The sequence below is a fragment of the Dendropsophus ebraccatus genome, chromosome 7 (assembly GCF_027789765.1).
Source record: "Dendropsophus ebraccatus isolate aDenEbr1 chromosome 7, aDenEbr1.pat, whole genome shotgun sequence".
NCBI lineage: Eukaryota > Metazoa > Chordata > Amphibia > Anura > Hylidae > Dendropsophus > Dendropsophus ebraccatus.
In genome coordinates this window covers 59,647,037-59,669,361 of record NC_091460.1, presented here as the reverse complement: position 1 = coordinate 59,669,361, position 22,325 = coordinate 59,647,037, and the positions used below count along the sequence as shown (strand labels likewise).

At 41.0% G+C, this 22,325-nt stretch overlaps 1 protein-coding gene across 2 annotated transcripts in view; it reads left to right on the top strand.

The window, feature by feature from the left end:
- Nucleotides 1-22,325, top strand: part of CORIN (corin, serine peptidase) — a 168,024-nt gene that overhangs the window by 66,784 nt on the left and 78,915 nt on the right. For both annotated transcript variants that reach the window (XM_069977586.1, XM_069977585.1), the window contains exon 5: nt 9,155-9,365. In XM_069977586.1, coding sequence (XP_069833687.1) covers nt 9,155-9,365 — 211 coding nt within the window. The remainder of the gene's footprint in view (nt 1-9,154; nt 9,366-22,325) is intronic.

Here is a 22,325-nt window from a genome sequence, read left to right as displayed (position 1 = left end):
CACAATCGCACAATCCATTATAAAGAATTTGTATGATGCCAAAACACCTGCCAAACATTAGCCCAGACTGACAGTACTTTTACTAGAGAGGATGCAGGCAGTTTGACCTATAGTTACATCATTCTATACAGTAAGACCATCTGATGAAATGTTTTAACAAGAACAAGTGTTTTATGTATTTTCTATTCAGGTATTTCTAGGCCCTACAAATTTTTTTTTTATTCTTGCCACGATTTTCCCACTATTTTGCATCACTTATCAATCAATTAATCAATACTTATGTTTGTATTATTGGCATTGCACTACTCCATACATAGGTAAAACAAAAGGCTCATGTCACATTAGAGAAAACATGAAAGCAATCTGCCAGTACTCTACCAGGCATGGAACGTCCACACTCCAGTTTACATTTGCTCTGCTGAAAAGAAAGAGTAAGGCTGTGTTCACACTGTGTTTTTGCAGTCCATCTAACGTATATAAGTGCTGCAGAATTTGTTGGTGCTATACAAATAAATATTATTATAATTAACATATACCTTTTAGGGAAAAAGAAATGGTTGCAAAAACAGATGCAATTGTGTGCAACGCGCTTGGATCCCTTTTTTCATTCATTTCCATTCTAAAAAGAACGGATCTAAACGGATGAATTTTTTTGTAGCGTACACAAAAATGTGGTTGGCCATGTTTTTGTGTATGTTAAAAGTAACCATTTATGGAGGACTGGGCTACTTTGTGATGAGTGGTATCTAGCGACAGATGGAGAGAGACACACAGTATCGGCCTAAACATAGAGCAATATATGGGTTCAACATCCCTCCTCATCCTTTAGCCCTGGACAGATTGCTGGCTTGCCTCAAGTGCCACCAGGCAGCCACTGACACATGGCGTATGGTCATGCCAACATTCACAACAATTATGGGCCCAACTGGTGGTTCTAATGCAGGCTAAGTGGCAGATACAATTGCCCATATCTCTGCAGCTACTACTCTTCCACTCTGCCCCTGAATCGATACAAGTGTCATTGGCGCTGCATGACTTCTTGTTGGTTGTCAAAAGATGTATATTCCAGAAATGGCTACAACCCATACTCCCGTCAATGATGGAAGTGCTGGTGCAGATTAAATACTATCTGTTTTTGGAGAGTGGAGTGTGAGAGGCTTAAAGAGGCTAACACTGCAACATTTTTATAAAAGTGGAGACGTTTCTATGAGATCAGAAAATGAAGAAACTTATGACACCATTTGTGGGACTAAATGGTTCCCAACATCTGATTTGGCAGGGTCATTGGGATGCTTAAAATTTTCAGACAGCCAGGTACTGCCATAGGTGTTTAGTTTGCCTTTCGTTTACTTTCCGTTCTGCATTTGTGTGTGGGGGGTTACAGGTTGGGGGAATGTGATGTTATGATGGAGGGTTAGTCATATGTAGGATTTGGAGAGCATACCCTGCAGTTTATGTCGCTTATTATGATGATTGTAACCTTCTCAATGTTTCACCAATTCGGAGATGCAATGTGTATGTTCAAATGTTGTGCAAAATTCTCTATGGAAAAGTCAATAAAAAGTTTATTAAAAAAAAAAAAAGTAACCATTTAAAAATGGATACATTAAACAGACTACAAAAACGCTGTGTGAATCCAGTCTAAATTAGAAATGTAAGAAAAGAGGAAGAGAAAAAGAGTTACACTTGTGTTTCTTTTGTTTCCCCCATGCACATGAACACAAGGTTTGACTAAGCACTCCTGTTTTGAATGAAAGGAGGAGCAGAAGGCTACAGCCGAACTTCTGTTGAAATGGCTTATTTCTATGAGAAGAAAGAAATACTAGGTGGTCCAAGATTGTCTGGGAAGAGTCAGATGGTATTATATACAGCCATGGCCAAAAGTTGATATGATACAAATATTAATGAGTGATCAGCTTAACAGCAATTACTTGCAAAGTCAATATTTGCCTAGAAAATGAACTTTATCCCCCAAAACACATTTCAATATCATTGCAGCCCTGCCTTAAAAGGACCAGCTAACATCGTTTCAGTGATTGCTCCATTAACACAGGTGTGGGTGTTGATTAGGACAGGGCTGGAGATCAATCTGTCATGATTAAGTAAGAATGACACCACTGGACACTTTAAAAGGAGGCTGGTGCTTGGCATCATTGTTTCTCTTCTGTTAACTATGGTTATCTCTAAAGAAACATGTGTAGTCATCATTGCACTGCACAAAAATGGCCTAACAGGGAAGAGTATTGCAGCTAGAAAGATTACACCTCAGTCAACAATCTATCGCATCATCAAGAACTTCAAGGAGAGAGGTTCCATTGTTGCCAAAAAGGCTCCAGGGCGCCCAAGAAAGACCAGCAAGTGCCAGGACTGTCTCTTAAAAGTGTTTCAGCTGCGGGATCAGGCTACCAGCAGTGCAGAGCTTGCTGAGGAATGGCAGCAGGCAGGTGTGAGTGCATCTGCACGCACTGTGAGGTGGAGACTTTTGGAGCAAGGCCGGGTCTCAAGGAGGGCAGCAAAGAAGCCACTTCTCTCCAGAAAAAACATCAGGGACAGAATGATATTCTGCAAAAGGTACAGGGAGTGGACTGCTGAGGACTGGGGTAAAGTCATTTACTCTGATGAATCCCCTTTCTGATTGTTTGGGACATCTGGAAAACAGCTTATCCGGAGAAGACGAGGTGAGCGCTACAACCAGTCTTGTCTCATGCCAACTGTAATGCATCCTGAAACCATTCATGTGCGGGGTTGCTTCTCAGCCAAGGGAATCGGCTCTCTCACAGTCTTGGCTAAAAACGCAGCCATGAATAAAGAATGGTACCAGAATGTCCTCCAAGAAAAACTTCTTCCAACCGTCCAAGAGCAGTTTGGTGATCAACAGTGCTTTTTCCAGCATGATGGAGCACCTTGCCATAAAGCAAAGGTGATAACTAAATGGCTCAGGGAACAAAACATAGAGATTTTGGTTCCGTGGCCTGGAAACTCCCCAGATCTTAATCCCATTGGGAACTTGTGGTCAATCATCAAGAGACGGGTGGACAAACAAAAACCAACAAATTCTGACAAAATGCAAGCATTGATTGTGCAAGAATGGACTGCTATCAGTCAGGATTTGGTCCTGAAGTTGATTGAGAGCATGCCAGGGAGAATTGCAGAGATCCTGAAGAAGAAGGGTCAACACTGCACATATTGACTTGCTGCATTAACTCATTCTAACTGTCAATATAAGCTTTTGTTACTCATAATATGATTGCAATTATATTTCTGTATGTGATAAAAACATCTGCCAAACACACATAAAAACCAGAGGGCAGCAGATCATGTGAAAGTATAATATTTGTGTCATACTCAAAACATTTGGCCGTGACTGTACATTAAAGGGATCAGTCAGTCTTGCAGGTTTGGCTGATTTTTTTTATAATATGTATAGGGGTCTTGAGTTAGTCTCACATGAAGTCAAATGACTATGCTACTGGTTATTATCCTTGGTTTTTGTATACCAAAGATTTTGTATTCTTCCCTTTTCTTTAGTACTAGATGTCACATATCAGTCGCCTCTCATCTCCAATGTCCCGCCCTCCCCTCCTCCCTCACTCTACCTGGAGGGATTGTGTGTCACATGCTGGGCAGCCAATAATACAAAATCAGACAGCAAAAGAACAGAGGAGCAGACAGGAAATAATTACAGCATTACCCTATACCATGTAATCAGGTACTTAAAGTCAGCAGTAAACAGAGGCAATGTCTGTGGGAGGAGAGATGTATCAAACTGAAGTCCTTTACTTTAGTGATCCTGCCTTTTGGTCAGTATTTTTTCAAACAAAATCAGGTGTTGAACTGACAGGGCAAAATTATAATAATAAGATTTGCACAGTTTCTGTGTTTTAAACACACTCCTGGTTTTTGCTGGAAAAATACTGACCAAAAAGCTAAAGGAAATACTATGTTTGAACTTAACCTAAAGCAGCAATCTACTAAAGTTGTCCAGTGGGCAGATTAGTAACCGTGTGTTCACATGCTTTGGAGTTCTATTGCAGTAACACAATAAGATGATGCAGTTTTGCAATTAAAAGATTAAAGCGAATGTATCACTAGGTTTATGCTGCCTTAAATGAGGGCATAAACTATACTGAACAGATAGGTGTATTACTTACATAATTTTTCTCAGCCGTTCTCCTAATATGCAGGAGAATCGGATTCTGGCCACACCCCTCCCTCCAGCTGCTGATTGACAGTTGACTACAGTTAGATGGCAGAGTTTTCTGCTTCTCATGAATATCCAGGACTACTGAGCTCATGCTTATAGTGGAAAGGACTACTTATTGTCCATGTTATTCAGGAGGATCTCTCTGAATCAGCTGCACAGAACAATGTAAGTGATATATCATTTTGTTCAGCTTCTCTGTCACTAGTTTATGCTACAGCCTAAACCTACTGATAGAGTCTCTTCAAGTACTGCAATTAAATGATGCAGTAACACAATGAAACCTCAATGTGTGAACACAGCCTCAAAAGGCTGGAACTTAGGGGCAGGTGAATTGAGGTCAGGAAACCTTGTAAGGGTTGTAATTTCTGGCTAAGTGGGAACATAGAATTGTGTGGAAATAATGTACTGGATGAAAGATGTTAAACTCAGCCTAGAGTTTATACACAGTATACAACCTTTTAAAATTGATACCATATGAAGAGGTGCAGTTGCACTTGATAATTCTGACTGTATGTTACCACATGGTCCTCCATATGGGTGATGCATGAGTTATAAGCACTTCTGAATGGGTTTCATATGGTTTTCTAAGTCCCTATATGAGGTATTATACATGTTGTACTTAGCATCCCAAAGATTAAGGTGTGTGTGGTACCTGTATGGAGGTATTTACATTTATCTGTATAGACAAGTAAGATTTTAAACTCTCCATTCTCCTCTTTTGTAAAATCAGCACCAATACTGCATCCGACTAAGCAAAGAGCATGTTTGAAACCACCTCAATAAAAATTCACCACGACACACAAAGAGTATGAAAATACCCATAGAGTAACATGGTATTCTCCGATGCACAATGTTTATTTACTATTTATTTACTATTACATATTGTATTATGCAGGGCATTGTATGGCATTCAGTTAAAGGGGTTATCCAGATAACAAAACAATATTCTTAAGAATCCCCCTTCCCAATACCACCCTATGGGCACTATTACACCAACAGATGTCTGACAGATTATCTTAAAGGGGTAGTGCGGCGGTAAACAATTATTCACTAAATAACACACATTACAAAGTTATACAACTTTGTAATGTATGTTGTGTTAGTGAATGGCCCCCTTCCCTGTGTTTCCCCTCACCCACGCTAGACCCGGAAGTGTAGTGCTCTATACTCACCTGATCCGTGTCGACCCCTGTCCGACATCTTGTGACGATGATGTCATCTTCGGGCGGGCGGCCAGACCGCTCCGACCGTCCCTAGTGCCGACCGCCCTCTGCCGCGTCATCAGCTGCTCAGCCGCGATTGGCAACCAATTGCGGCTGAGCAGCTGATGACGCGGCAGAGGGCAGCCGGGAAGGGATGGTCGGAGCAGTCTGGCCTGTCACCCGAAGACTACATTATTGTCCCAAGATGGCGGACGGGGGTCGACACAGATCAGGTGAGTATAGAGCACTACACTTCCGGGTCTAGCGTGGGTGGAAGGAAACACAGGGAAGGGGGCCATTCACTAACATAACATACATTACAAAGTTGTATAACTTTGTAATGTGTGTTATTTAGTGAATAATTGTTTAGCACCGCACTACCCCTTTAAATATTTTTTTCAGCCAAAGCCAGGAATAGATTTGAAAAAAGGCGAAATCTCAGTCTTTACTTTACCACCTGTTCTCTGTTTATAGTCTGTACCTGGCTTTGGCTGAAAAAAAATCAGTCAGGTAATCTGTCAGACATCTGTTGGTGTAATAGGGCCCTATGTCTAATATACATGTTTTTTTCTCATTCCTATTGACTCTTGTCTAAAATCCTCTACTCTTGGCCCACTCAGACCATGCTCAGCTCTCTCTTCCCCCCTCTTTTTGTGGTCTGAGGACATGCGATCTATTGACTTGGTAACCCGACCCTCAGGAGACATTATCTGCATCATCTCCATGCACCTGTGCTGCTTCCATAGACTTACATGTGTCCCCGAGCCTAGGTCTCTGTAATATGAAACTTTATAGTTCTATCTCTGTTTGCTGTCAGTGAAGGCAGGTATATGTACCTGTCTTTGTGTCTTAGCTCTGTATATTGTAAGTGTTATGGATTTTCTGGAGTCTTGATGGAACTAGAATGTTTTCATTTACAGTCAGCAAAGCAGAAATGTAAACCTACACTACACCCCCCACCCTCGGTAAACAGATGACACGCTACATCATGTGCACGTCAGCTCTGCTACATCATCAGCTAGTATGGAATACATATAGGGGTGATGTGATGCAAAATCAGTGAAAAAAAAAACTGTCCTGTGTTTACTGTGTAATAGTAATGACTGTAGTGGGCGGCAAAGAAAGCTAAGGGGGTCAGAACGCAAATGGACCAATCAGGGAAATGCATGATGGGAAATGTAGTTTCCTATCTTCGATACAGAACTCAGCAGCTAAAAAGACAGGAGATGGCTCAAAATACTGTGGGCGACTTGGTGAGAAAGACCCGCTACCATTTCATTTTCTATAACCATGTATTCACATCAATGTAAGGTCAGCTTTTTTAAGTTGCTTACTTATAGTACCCTCTCCCAAAAATTCTGTGAAGAGGAATCAGTAGTAGCTCCACTTCTCAGACTTGGTATCCCCAAATGATTTTCCAATGTGTCCTTATAAAATACCAATAAAGAGGCAGGGAGTGAATAATACAGCAGGAAACCTCTACCCTCAGGTGAAGTAGGTAAAGTCATTTCTCCATGGTAGGAGTACATGTTGGCTTGAGAGATAAGCACTACTACAAGTTGCTGACTTCTGTAGGGAATAGCAGGCTAGTCAGATGACTTTTCGATCATTACAATAAACACTTTAAGAAATGATCTTAATTTAATCTGTCAAGAAATGTTGTGAAAAACAAGAACACGTTACATTTATTGTGGCACACTACAAACACAAAGTTCATAATTATCCAACTGTAATTCAATTGCTTAGTATTCACAATCCCTCCTTTCATCTTATAGGTTCTTCTGTATAAATGACTGTCTTATGGTACACATTAGACACATAAAGACCAATGGCTTCAAGATTAATTGTGTCTTCTAACATAAGGAAACCCCACACTGAAATTCCAGCAAGCCCTGTGACAATTCTCAGTTTAATTGAATTCATGCTCATGAGCCATATGTAAGACTTATTTTCATACATAGCCTACCAACATGGTCAGTAAATGTACACCACTGTATATCCATATGAGAAAAGTATACTATAACCATATGTACTATATGGTTGATCACATACACTCTTATTATTAAGGTAGTATTCCCATCTTAAACTATTGCACCATCAGTACATTCGCTTTAAGTTTCACCCATGGATAGAATGGCGCCGGCACGGGGAAGCCAGTGCTGCGGTCCTGTTTTTGAACTGTGGCCCGATTCTCGCGTACAGTGCCGGTCTATTCCCGGGCACTAGCCAGGGGTGAAGCACTGGATGCGGTTCAAAAAAAGGACAACGGCATCTACAAAATTATTTAATTTGAAAAAACTTACATGTGTTCAACAATGTTAGTTAAAGCAAATGTACCATCAGTACATTCGCTTTAAGTTTTGCTCATGGATAGAACAGCATCGGTGTGGGGAAGCCAGTGCTGAGGTCCTTTTTTTGAACCGCCTCCAGTGCTTGACCCCTGGCTGGTGCCCGCTAATAGACCGGCACTGTATGTGAGAACCGGGCCGCGGCGTTGCTGTACTATCCATGGGCAAAACTTAAACTTTAAATAACATAGTTGAACACATGTAAGTTTTTCAAGTTGAAAATACATCCATTTAGCAAACTTGCCTCCTTCTCCTGGTATGCCAACTCGTTGTCTCCTTTTGTTGACAGTGTCCAGGTTACTGACTACTACTTTGCTCTGAAAGCAGTGGTCTGACCGAAAATATATATTTATGCGCATACTATAGCTATTATATATACAGTAGCCTGACACAGCTTTTAGAGCAGAGTGGTGGTCAGTAAGCTAGACAACAAGCTATCAGACAACCCCATGCCCCACATGATTCCCCCCCCCCATGATCACTGTGTGAACCCCCTGTATGCCCCCCCCCCCCCACACACACCATAAGGTGTTTCATGAGTATCTTACCATGAGGTGTTGCAGTCTTGTGTTTACTGTGCAATGTAGTAATGACAAGCAGTTTGCAGGATAGAAAGCTAAGGGGGCGGGTACAAATGGACCAATCAGGAAGAAGCATGGTGGGAAATGTAGTTTCCTGGCTGGCGCCATCTTTTGTATAGATCGCCTTTTAGAAAAACCTGTAACTCAGGAACAGCAGCAGCTAGAAAGATGGGGGTTGGCTCAAAATACTTATGGCAACTTAGTGGTAAGACCAGCTAGCATTTCATTTTTTAGCTCTTGGGTGGAATACCCCTTTAAGAGTAGATATATAAATAATACTTACATTATTTCCTGAGATGGTGTAACTGTGCCAGCACAGTATAGGTGAATTGGCATTGAGCAAGGGATATATTTTTAGCTTTTAGGGTCTGATTTTAATATGTTTATTATCATTATTATTACTATTATGTTTTATTTTGCTCCTATTGCTTTTGTACACTACAAAACATTAGAAAAATCAATCCAGACACACTGTGACAATGGAATATTATTGTATTTGCTACGCTTCTTCTCTGTAACTAGAAGTGACTAAGCATCCCCAGATGAAGACTCCCACACGGTATCTTCCATCACAGCTCATCTGGGTCTGGTTAGACCCAACAGTAATGTTTCCATGCCCGAATCTGGATGATCATGTGTTCTGAATATTATTTTTCAATAGTCATTACACAGAAAGAGGCCATAAGGACTTATTTACATTGGCACTACCTGATATTACCGTGATCATTGATAGCTGTGTAAACCAGATGCAGTATCGGCTTGTAGTGCTCACAGTATATGCATGATCACTATTTGTTAATAGTTGCCTTTATATTACAGATACCTGTGTAAACATCACTTACAGCCAATGCCAAATGCTGCCATACAACCACACTATACCGAAGTCTGTGTATTCCTTTGTCAAGAGCATAGACATGGAAATGTTCCTGAAGTTCTTCAGCTATCTCAGTCGTCTCAGCTGCTATCAACACATCATGTTATTCGGCTGTAGTTTGGCTCTTCCCGAATGCGTCAGTAATGGTGATGACAGGTATTTGGAATTTTGATTAATCAATTATTATTATGATCCCTCTTTGTGGCATGCATGTTATCTAATGTGAAAAGAACTATTTGTTTACTTGGCACATAACCTACTGACAGTAACATTGTGGCAAGACTTTGGTCAAGGTGTGCTTGATAAAACAAGAATTATTGGAATATTACAAAGATGACCCATGGTCATATAACATAATATTATAAAATGCCATATAAATGGTCTTAAAGGTGTACTCCGGAGAAAAAAAAATGTTTTAAGATCAACTGGTGACAGAAAGTTATAAATATTTGTAAATTATTTCTATTAAAAAATCCAGTCTTCCAGTACTTAGCAGCTGCTGTATATCCTGCAGGAAGTGGTGGTTTGCAGGAACTTATCAGAGCAGGAGAGGTTTTCTATGGGGATTTGCTGCTGCACGGGACAGTTCCTGTGTCGGACAGAGCTGGCAGCAGGGTTCACTGTGTCAGACTGAAAAGAATAAACCCCTTCCTGCAGGACATAAAGCAGCTGATAAGTACTGGAAGACTGGAGATTTTTAAACAGAAGTAAATTACAAAACTTTATAACTTTCTGAAGCCAGTTGATTTGAAAGAAAAATATTTTCACTGGATAACTCTTTTAAACGTGTCAGACTGGGAAGAATACACCACTTCCTGCAGAGCATACAGCAGCTGATAGGTACTGGAACACTTAAGTTTTTAAATAGAATAATTTACAAATCTGTATAATTTTCCGGCACCAGTTGATTTGAAAACATTTTTTCTCCAGAGTACCCTTTTAACAAAAAACGCAAAGCTGTTCTGTTATAATATAGATAAAAAGCTTGAGGGAAACCCCACACTTCAGTCGGTGTCAACCTAAATCTCGCAAATCAAGACTAATTACCTGTCTCCGCCTTGGATTTTATGACCGCTCTGCCCATAAATTTGTATTAAATACACATTACCAAATGGACATAAGACAGAACAAGTCTTTAATGCCTTGTAACTTGACTGACAAGATTGTGTCTGTACTTCTGGATTGTCTCACTAGCTCTATCACTGTTTTTTTTTTTTTTTTTAATAGTTTCTTTATAACAAAATAATTTTCCACCAAGAAAATTTTAAAAAGAGGAGGTGGTAATACATACATCAAGTACAAACAAATCACAGTGATAAACAATAATAACGCACGCATCAAACATTACATATACCGCAATCCATATCCCTTTAATGACTTAAATACCACCCTCCATTATCACATCCTTGTGTCAGCTTGTCCTTGTGCCGTGCTTATCATACACGGCACAATGTCCGATTGGTTGTGTATTTTAAGTGTCTTTAACCTGTGTGTCCCATTTGTCGTTTTGTACCAATAAAATTTATTTTTGTCATACTCTAATTGATTTACTTGGCTGGTACTTGATTTTGGATGTGCCACCGATACATTTGGCATGCTTTTGTTTGTGGGTTCTCCATTATCACATCCAAAACCCCCAACCCACCACCCTAACCCGCCCTTAAAGAGAGAGAGAGAGGTGAGGGGGGGGGACAAAAAAAAAAAAAAAAGACAAATTATTTACCATGTTTACAGATGAAGTTCTATCGGGCATCAGGCCATTTACGCCACCTCTTATAGAAGCGCTGCAGCCCCTCCCTCTTGTCAAGGTACCACGCTGCTTCATAGCTCTTAATATTCTGCAATTGATTTAGCCATTCAATCCTTGTTGGAACACTTGGGGAGAACCATTTATTAAGGATTTTGAGCCACGCACACAAGAGGAGCTTATTTATCAACCTATTATGTTCCTTTATCCCCGTTGAATCCCCAAGGATTGCGATTAGAATATTTCTGGGTACTATACATTGCAGTTTATCATTTATCTTGTCAAAAACATTGGTCTAAAAAACCTGGATCTTATTACATAACCAAAATAAATAAAGCAGATCAGCACCTTCCACCCCACATCTAGGACAGAACGATTTATTCCTAATACCCATCTTATATAAATTCAAGGGAGAATAGTAACACAGATGAAAGGTACGGAACTGAATCACTCCATCACTGTTTCATTTTGTGGTCTGTTTTGTGTAGACACTTTATTAGACACAACTGTTGGGGAAACTAGTTTATAGTTTAGGCTAAATTCATAATACAATCATAGTGAAGAGTTTCCAATTTAATTGAATTTTAATTGTTTCCTTTAGTTTGTTTGATCTTCCAACTGAACCCTAAATATAAAAGTTTTTTAATGATATTTTTGGATGTAAAAAAGTGGAGAAAATGTCACAACTAATATATGTTAATTTGCTTTCTGCTATGATGTGGCAAATGATTTCATTATTTACAAAGACAACAGACAACTGATCCCAATGCTTTCAGTGAAATTAAGTGTCACTGTCGTTATAACTTTCAAAGTCTAAATCAACTGTAAATGTGTAACAAAGCAAGTTTGCAATTTACATTCATTATTTTTGTTGTTGTTATCATGCTGTAAAACAAAGCTGAACTTACCAAAAATCCAGGTTCTGTCCCCTGAAGGCAGATTTTCTGACTTATGCTGCTTGTAAAAAACAGACTAAACACAGGAATTCCGGCCAGTACAGAGAGTCACGTCTCAATGTGTCCATCAGTCACATGGCTGCCTTCTCTCTGTGAGCGCTCAGATGTCCTGGGACACACAGGACTTCCTGTTTTCTGACTCTGAGAAAAAGAACTGTCAGAAAACAGGAAGTGCCATGTTTTCCATGATAACAAAAATAATAATAAATGTAAATTGCAAACTTGCTTTATATTACGTTTACTGTTAATTTCGAGTTGGAAAATTATAATAACAGTGACACTTTAAGTATGTTAAATTAATAATAGTTGGGTGTTTTAATAATAAAATAATAATAATAAAAAATAACCTTGGGGGTGTTTTATGCTCTACTGTGTTTTAAAAAATTAGCTTTTAATAGCCATATTTTTTTACGTTTAAGTTTTTTTTATCTGTACTTTTTGGTGTAGATGGGACTTTTTGATCATTTTAAAGAATTTTATCTAAGATTTATGTCACCAAAGAAATAAAATCCTGGTGTTTAATTTTTTTTAAAATGACAATTACCCTGTAGGATCAATAACATTATATTTAAATATTGGCAAAGACAGTTTGGCAGTCACAGAGGGTAAGTATAGGCCTCTGGGTGCAGGAGTGACCAATCAGCTCCCCACAATCAAGTTAGGGGGTTGCCAATTGAACACTCCACAGAGGTGCACTTGTCAGTTGGACATTTAAATACCATGATCGCTATTGGTCACAGCATATAAATATTTAAATGACTGACATTAGCAGGATTGTTAATGTCAGTTATAAGCAGTGGGTGCCTGCTGTCTATGAAGCAAACTCAAGTCCTGAGCCCACTCCATACACGCCTTCCCCAGCCTATTCCATTTATTAATGTGGGGCAATTGGGAAGGGGTCATTTATTTGGCACGTTTTAAACATTTTCCCTGCACCAAAATCCAGTTCCCAGCAGTTTGAAAGTGCTTATTTGTGCACTAAAAAAACAATACTTTTGTTTTGAAAAATCTTTAAAGTAATTCAGCTCTGTTGAGTATTTTTTTTTCCAAGAAAATTTTGGAATTCTAATTTTTAGTACACATTTTGGTGCAAAGTGCAGTGTGCCGAAGAATAGGCGCAAAACCTTTCACAAGTTAAGGGAAAAGTTCAATTTATCTTCCTCACAGTATAGATTATTATGCTATGACTTTTTTTATATTAAGTAGCAGAGTCTCCCTTATTAGTTATTACAGTTATGAAGATTTGAAGAAATTCTGGACCATACATGGTTGAATCCAAATGCCTAACTTATACATAGGTTCCCCATATACTGTACTCAGTACTGTCTGTAAATTATTGAATTTACAATGGAACCACCTAGTTTGTGGATTTTTACTGCATGTAAATGATATGTTTTTGGTTTATAATACTAACTAAGTAAGCTATCTATCTCAGATAGTTATACCAGCATAATAACTGTTTTAGGAACTCTGGATTGAGATTTTATGACCAATAAGCTTTACACAAGCCTGAGATCACCTTGTGCAAAACCAGGTGTTGGCTGGAGACATGTGAAACACAGTGGATATGTGATCTCGGTAAAGTGATGAATCACACATTGCAATCTGTCAACCGGACACTTAGGGTGGTATTACACGGGCTGATGGGGACCCGGTAATACCTGTAAACGAGCAGCGATCTGCTAGATCGTCGTTTGTTTACTCGACCTATTACACGGCCCGATAATCGTTAAACAAGGGCTGCAGGGACATCGTTACCGATGTCCTTGCAGCCCTTGCTTAACTATATACATTACCTATCCACGTTCCAGTGCTGCTGCTGCGGTCTTCTTCTCCACGGGTCCCGCGCGCTCTAACTTCAGAGTGGCCTGTCAGCTGACAGGCCGCTCAGCCAATCACAGGCCAGGACCACCAGGCCAGGACCTGTGATTGGCCAGGCGGCCTGTCAGCCGACAAGCCACTCTGATGCTAGAGCACACAGGACCCGGAGAGAAGAAGACCGCAGCAGCAGCCCTGGAACATAGATAGGTCATGTATATGGTCAGTCGCCGGCCGCGCACCGCTATTACACGTAGCAATGCGCGGTCAGCATCTGACGAAAATAGGTCCAAACCTATATCAACGATCAGCCGATGATCGTTGTCATTGGCTGATCGTTGTACTTATTACATGGAGCGATAATCGGCCGAATTGGGCCGATTAGGCCGATTATCGTTCCGTGTAATAGTACCCTTAGATGCTGAGATTTGGTAGATGTCTGGAAAGTGCTACTTAAAGGTGAACTGCAAACTATTGAATTCAGCGAAAGAAGAACAATAATCTGCTTGTGTTAAATATCATACCTCCCAACCGTCCCGGTCCAGCGGGACAATCCCGGTTTTGGGGTGATGTCACGATGTCCCGGAACGGCCCCCATGTGTCCCGCTGTCCCCCACCCCGGCGTTCGCATCGGCAGCTGCAGCTCTTACACTGTGACACCTACTGGCCGGGTGTATGCTCCCCCTGACGCCGCTCCCGACGCTGAGGAGGCCAAGGAGGTGATGTACAGGCTTCTGGTGCAGGCTTCCTCTTCCAGCCCCGCAGCGCCCGCACTCCTCTCCTGCCTGGCACAGATGATGTGAGAAGAGTGCGGGCACCGTGGAGCTGGAAAAGGAAGCCCATAGTTGCAAACAGTATGACCCGGTAAGCCCCGCCCCCATCGCGGTAAGCCCCGCTCCCATCGCGGTAAGCCCCGCCCCCGGTGCCCACCACAGCGCTAACTAACCAGCAGACTACACCAGGAGAGAGGAGGAGAGATGCCATGGACAACTAGAAATATGGTAAGAGACTGACCCATTATACTTATCACATTTCTAGTTGTCCATTGCGTCTCTCCTCCTCTCTCCCTGTGTACTCTGCTGGTTAGTTAGCTCCGCGGTGGGCTCCGGGGCGGGGCTTACTGCGATGGGGACAGGGCTTACCGGGTCATACTGTTGGCAACTACGGAAGCCTGCACCAGAAGCTCCACGAGATTGGGTACTAAGGGGCATACTAAGAAGGTACTAAGGGGCATACTAAGGGGGGTACTAAGGGGCATACTAAGAAGGTACTAAGGGGCATACTAAGAAGGTACTAAGGGGCATACTAAGGGGGTACTAAGGGGCATACTAAGGGGGTACTAAGGGGCATACTAAGAAGGTACTAAGGGGCATACTAAGGGGGTACTAAGGGGCATACTAAGGGGGTACTAAGGGGGTACTAAGGGGCATACTAAGGAGCATACTAAGGTGGTATTAAGGGCATACTAAGGAGCATACTAAGGGGGTACTAAGGGGCATACTGAGAAGGTACTAAGGGGCATACTAGGGGGGTACTAAGGGGCATACTAGGGACATATTTAGGGGGTACTAAGGGGAATACTAAGAAGGTACTAAGAGGAATACTAAGGGGATACTAAGGGGCATACTAAGGGTGTACTAAGGGGGGTACTAAGGGGCATACTAAGGGGGTACTAAGGGGCATACTAAGAAGGTACTATGGGGCATACTAAGGGGGTACTAAGGGGGGTACTAAGGGGCATACTAAGAAGGTACTAAGTGGAATACTAAGGGGGTACTACGGGGCATACTAAGGGGGTACTAAGGGGCATACTAAGGGGGTACTAAGGGGCATACTAAGAAGGTACTAAGGGGGGTACTAAGAAGGTACTAAGGGGGTACTAAGAAGGTACTAAGGGGCATACTAAGGGGGTACTAAGGGTCATACTAAGAAGGTACTAAGGGGCATACTAAGGGGGTACTAAGGGGCATACTAAGGGGGTACTAAGGGGCATACTAAGAAGGTACTAAGGGGCATACTAAGGGGGTACTAAGGGGCATACTAAGGGGGTACTAAAGGGGGTACTAAGGGGCATACTAAGAAGGTACTAAGGGGGGTACTAAGAAGGTACTAAGGGGCATACTAAGGGCGTACTAAGAGGCATACAACATAGGGGCATGCTATATACCATGTGGCGGCTAAAAAGGAGGGGTTATAATATGTGGGGGCTACAAAGGGGGCTATACTATGTGCTTTTGGGGGTCTCTTGCACAGGAATGGGGCCTTCACTATATAGGGGCTGCTACGGGCGAGGGCTGTACTCTATGGAGACTGCTGCACAGGGGGAGGGAAAAGATGACAAGAAACACAAAACTGAAGCAGAGAAGACGTTCCCTGTGAGTCACTGAATACCGGCAATACAATCACCTATAAGGTCTGCAGGTGTACAGCCTCATCTACCGCTATATGGTGACTGCTGAGGGAGAGTACTGGTCTTTGTATAGTGTAAGTTATGTAGTAATGGTATAAGGGGGGGGGATAAGTCACTATGTGGTGAAGATCTGGTGATAATATTTGTTTCTTATGTAATGGTAACAGGTGATGCGGTTATGAGGGGCGTGTCTGTGGGGGGCATGTCTACGGGGGCGTGGCACATTGCTGTGACTGTCCCTCTTTCCTCTGCGCAAAAGTTGGGAGGTATGAAATATTGTTGTGGATACATTTTAAGGCTATGTTCACACAAAGTATTTTCTTGAGTCTTTAGGTCAGTCTTTTTTATACCAACACCAGGAATGGGTTGAAAACCCAGAAACTGTGTAAATCTTTCCATTATATTTTTGCCTTGTCAGTTCCTCTCCTGGTTTTGGTTGGCAAAAGACAGACAGATGTACTATGTGTGAACATAACTTCAAGGGGTTTCCATCACTGGATATGTCACTAGTATCTGACGTAGGAATGTCCCTATTATGCAGTTGTATACAAGGAGGTTGTTGACCGTTCTGACTATATGTTCCTTTGCGGTTTCAGACAAAACAATTTACACAAAAAGTTGTTCTGCCAGGTTCCCTGTGAAATAAATATAATATCCTGCACAGGTCAAACACACATGAAAAGTTTAGTTCAAATCACAATATTAGTGCTCAGTTACACTAATGCTCTTGTGTCTGAAGAGATGCAGGTCAGGAAAAAACTATTGGAAGACTATACCATTTTTTCTTATGTAAGGAAAAGAAAGATGGTGTCAACCAAGGCTGAGAGCAATCTTGCTAAGGAAACCTTGTTTTTAACCAGCATTGGGTGCTGAATGCCAATGAACTGTGTATGAATTTACACAGCTCCCATAAATGTCAATTATTAAAGGTGCCGTAAAGTTTACTTATACCCTATTAGGCAATTCTAGTTACTAGAGGGCTGTTCTGTGTTCAGGAACTTCATCTTTAACTTCATCATCTGGAACTGTCCAGAGCAGGAGAGCTTTTCTGTTTCAATATATTTTATTGAATTTTTTCAATATAATTTTGCAAACAAAAGCAAATTTTTGCCCACAAAATACAACATATATGACACATTACTGTAAAGAAAAGCGAGTAAAAGTAAACAATAAACCATAAGGTAAAAATAAGAGCTTTTCTATGGGGATTTGCAGCTGCTCTGGACAGTTCCTGTCTTGGACAGAGATGTCAGCAGAGAGTACTGTGTCAGACTGGAAATAATAATTTTTTTTAATAGAATTAAATTCTAAATCTATATTACTTTGTGAAACCAGTTGATTTAAAAGACAAAGATTTTAGCTTGATAACCCCTTTAACATGATCATTTTGTTTCAAGTAACTTTTCAGAATAATCTGGCGTGAGTGTGTAAATATTATGGGGGAGATTTATCAAAGGGGTGTAAAGTACAACTGGCTCAGATGTCCCTAGAACCAGATTCCACTTTTCATTCCACACAGAAAATGAAAGGTGGAATCTGATTGGTTGAGAAATATAAGATACAGCGGTTGGCACTACCAAGAACTTAACATAAGAAAAAAACACAGGAAATGAAATTAATTACATTTATGGTGGTGCTCACTCCTAACCGAAAAAAAGGGTAGTTGCAAACGCAAAAATTTAAGAAAATGATTAAAGAAGGGCACTCACCATTAAAAACGTTCTCTTTATTTCATATCTTTAAAATCGTCCATGCAGCCAGGAACGAGGACGCCAGCTCACAATCACACTGGAGCTGGCGTCCTCGTTCCTGGCCACATGGACGATTTTAAAAATATGAAATAAAGAGAAAGTTTTTAATGGTGAGTGCCCTCCTTTAATCATTTTCTTCAATCTTTAAACCTGATTGGTTGCTAGGGGCAACTGAGACAATTCTACTTTATGTCAGTTTGATATATCTTCCTCAATGTGTTTTGAATAATGCATTTTTTTTACCAGTTTATCCTCTTTTAAGCTCCATTTCTAATTTTCAGTTTCCCTGGAGACGATTACTATATCTCTTTCTTCCTCATTTTCCTTTTCCCTTTCTCCTCTACTTGGGTTTCTCTGGGCATTCTAACTGATCCTTCAGTAAGTTGATAATCCATCTCTCTAATTTAGCAGTAAAGTAAAAGTGATATTTCCTTAAAGCGACTCTGTACCCACAATCTGACCACCGCCAAACCGATTGTACCTTCGGATAGCTGCTTTTAATCCAAGGTCTGTCCTAGGGTCCGTTCGACAGGTGATGCAGTTATTGTCCTAAAAAAGAACTTTTAAACTGGCAGCCCCGTGCCCAACAGGCTTGGCCTAGACTGTGTATGCATTAGGCTGGCACACCCTCTCTGTCTCTCCTCCCCGCCCTCCTCATCATTAGGAATGCTCCAGGCAGATTGTCTCCTATTCCTCACCTGTGTCAGCATGGCACATGGGCTGGATTGTTAAGGCACCTGTGCATATTCAGACAGGAGAAAATATTCTAGGGGCATTCCTAATAATGAAGAGGGTGGGGAGGAGGGACGGTGGTGCAAAGTTAGGACACAGATATTCTAGGCCACGGCCGTTTGACACAGGGCTGCCAGTTTAAAAGTAGTTTTTTAGGACAATAACTGCAACACCTGCGGAACAGACCCCAGGACAGATCTTGGATTAAAAGCAGCTATCTGATGGTACAAGCGGTTTGGGGGGGGGGTCAGATTGTGGGTACAGAGTTGCTTTAATGAAATATATTACAAAGTTTCTTCTTTTCACACATACCAATTATTTATGCAAATTGTAGTTAAACAGCGCCCAGTACAGTAGTTCCCATATGAAAAAATCCTTATAATAACACAACTATTATATTTAGTTATGTTACTAATTTATTGGTTATTGCTGATGTATTGCAATTATTATTATTTTTATTAACTGTTTATGACTTGCATTTGTCATCAGTACAACAGCGACACAAATGAGACCTTTTTCTTGTGGCATATGCTTTTGACCTTCTGTAAAGGACAGTTCTTGGTGCCTTGTACAGTGCATAATCAAATCTTGCCGTGTTACATATCTCATGCATGTCATGTTTCATTAAGTGTCAGTGATGGGAGTAAGTAATGCCCATCCATCCTAGAACACTGATAGTAGCAGTAAGTTATTTTTATGCAATACAGTCACATAAAAAAACAGAGAATAACTCAATAATGTGAAAAACATTTATTCTCAGTCTCTTATTTAATTTTTTTGTACTGTAACTAGTAATGTAATGTTAACAATAAGTATACAAACACCTATGCAATTTAAATTAAACATTTCCATCACGTTTCATGTGTGCAATAGTCTATACATTAGATCTACTTTTGGCACTGCCTGCTACAGTGTGTATATAGTCATTCTGCAGTAAATGTGTGTGTTTATATCCTCCTGGGAACTGATAGTGAATGTAACACATTTTTCTTGTTTGGACAGGTGAGTGTCCTGTGCTTTGTGTCTAGGTAACAGATGCAGGACTGACATCATGCAACTCAAAATTAGTCATTTTTCTGTAGAGAAGGTGTTTTAGTGTGACAATGTATGTAGTGCATTAATGGATAGGTATATTTTATTTAACACATGCTAATTGTAGTGTATGGTATCTGTTATTCTGAAATCACCATATGGCAGTTTCATATAAAATATAAACCATTATGATTATTGCTGACTTCAGTTAACAGTCCAGTCTGTATTGTTCTGTCTCATAGTCTCATTGTCAGTTACTTCAAGGCTCCTTATTGAGGATACAGGTTTATGTGGGGGATTAGTCCTAAGTGCATTAATGGACGAATTGTGCAACCAGGCAGTAAAATGTGGTGTTTCCTGGTTGTGCAATCGGAAATTACTGTGTAGCCCCGCTGCTCTAGCCTCAAGTATATAAGATAAGGTGAAGAGCGTCTTATGTTATGACTGGCCATCCTACCATATTTTCCGGCGTATGAGACGACTTTTTTACCCAGAAAATCTTCTCAGAAGTCGGGAGTTGTCTTATATGCCGGGTATGGTCACCACATACGTGGGGGAGCTCAAAAATGGGCACACCCCACCATATGCGCTGACCCCTGTAAAAACATAACAGTTAACTCACCTATCTCCCGTTCCCAGCAGCTCTCCCAGTCAGCTGAGTGTCTCATCGGAGTAGCTCGGGGATGCTCAGCCGCCAGGAGAGCTTTGGGAGAATGACGGAGGCTCTGGAAGTCCCCGAAGCCTCTGTCATTCTCCAAATGCTCTTCCGGCAGCCAAGCGTCTCCAAGCTTCTCCGATGAGACGCTCGGCTGCCCGGGAGAGCTTCAGGGATCTCCGGCGCAGACAGTGTGCGTCATACTGCCTGTGCAAGGAACGGGATGGAAGACGAGCGGCTGCTGGGAATGGGAGATAGGTGAGTTAACTGTTTTTTTTCCCTTTAACTGCAGTTAACCCCTGCCTGACCATAGCAGGGCTCCAGCGAGTAAACTCTTCTGAGGTCAGGCAGTGGTTAACATTTTCCAGCATTTAAAGCAAACCCCTGACAGTCTTCTTGAAAGTCAGAAGTCATCTTATATGCCCAGTCGCCTTATACACCGGAAAATGCGGTAGTTCATGTGCCACTACTTATAGAAAAAATAAAGGTGGTCAGAATGTAAAAAATCTTAAGAATCATATTACAGTTAGTAACATAGCACATTGAAAAGAATCATATGCCTGTATATTTTAGGGTTTCCCGAACTGGGTTTTAGGCACTGTCCATGGTTCTCGGCTGGTGTTGTACTTGTTTGTACTGTGTAAATATTGGTGTCATTCCGTGACAAGTACAGTGGAAAGAAACCTTGATAATCTTTGCTGTCATTTCCATCTTCCTTGGAGTCCTAGTGCCTCAGCTACTCCTCCACTTACCAACAATATCCCTCTATAGTGATTGGCATTGTTTCAGACCAGGCCAGTAAACATTAAGGGGTATTCCAGTATGCATTACTTATCTCCATTCAAAAAAATATGATACAAAGAAAAAAATCAGTAATAAAAAAAAAAAAAAATTGTTTTTGTTCACTACTTACTACTGTTGATGTTTCTAGCTTTTTACCCAGGGTTACAACCAGTATTTCAGTTTCGGCTCACGTGGCATGCTTAGTTGTAGCACTAGGAGTCGGGAATGATGGAAACTGGGTACTGATGTAAGTGCCTTAGCATGAAGGGAGCATTATATGAACAGCACTGGAGTATGGAGGCCTGCTTCTTAGCAAGCAGGAGAATAATAGTAGAGGCAGACAGCTTGTAGATTTCAGCAATGTATGATGGAAATTGTAGTCTGCTACCCATATGGGCTGCTGGGGAAACTACTGTATGTCTACTCTTGCTGCACTGAGAGAGTATATGAATTGCAAAAGGTAATTGTACATGCTCAGGATGCAGGAGGCCTCATTCACACTGAACATGTTTGTGCATTGCAGAGATCCTACAGATTCCCTCCGTAGACTGTTGGTAGCTACAGATCTGCAGTTACGGACAACCTATAGAAGTAAATCTGTAGGGTGTCTGCAATACACGGACCTGTTCAGTAGAGAACAGTGATTCATATAATATGTGTTAAATAAATGCGTCCATAGTTCTGCCCGTAATTGCCGGTTCACAATTACAGGTGCACTACGGAACATGTGAATGCAACCTGGGGTCAGAATTAACTGTGGAGTGTCTGAATTATTTGTGGGTTCAGACATCTGGGATCTAGTATATAACTTTTAGCCTCTTATCTCATAATAATGTATAGGGGTTCCCCAGGATAGGATTTTTACAGATGTTCCTATGTGCTAATAAGGTTGGCAGGCACTGACCCAGTACAATCTATTATGTTATATAATTCAAGGTCAGTGAATGTTAAGGTCCCATAAATCTCTTTCAAAATAAGTACCCAACCCCCCCCCCATGTGCATTTCTCCTGAACTCTTACCCAGTATTTCCTCTGTACCCATATCACTACTATAAACATGCTGAGAATACTATTGCCAACCTGCCAAGTTCCCAAGCCGAGAAACAAAAATAAACACTAAGACATTTTATACTACCTGTTTATATAATTTATTCCCAAGTTATTCATTGACTGCATCTTTTCCGTATTTACTCAGTCTCCTTAGTAACTCAGTTAGTTTGTGTAACCTGTTA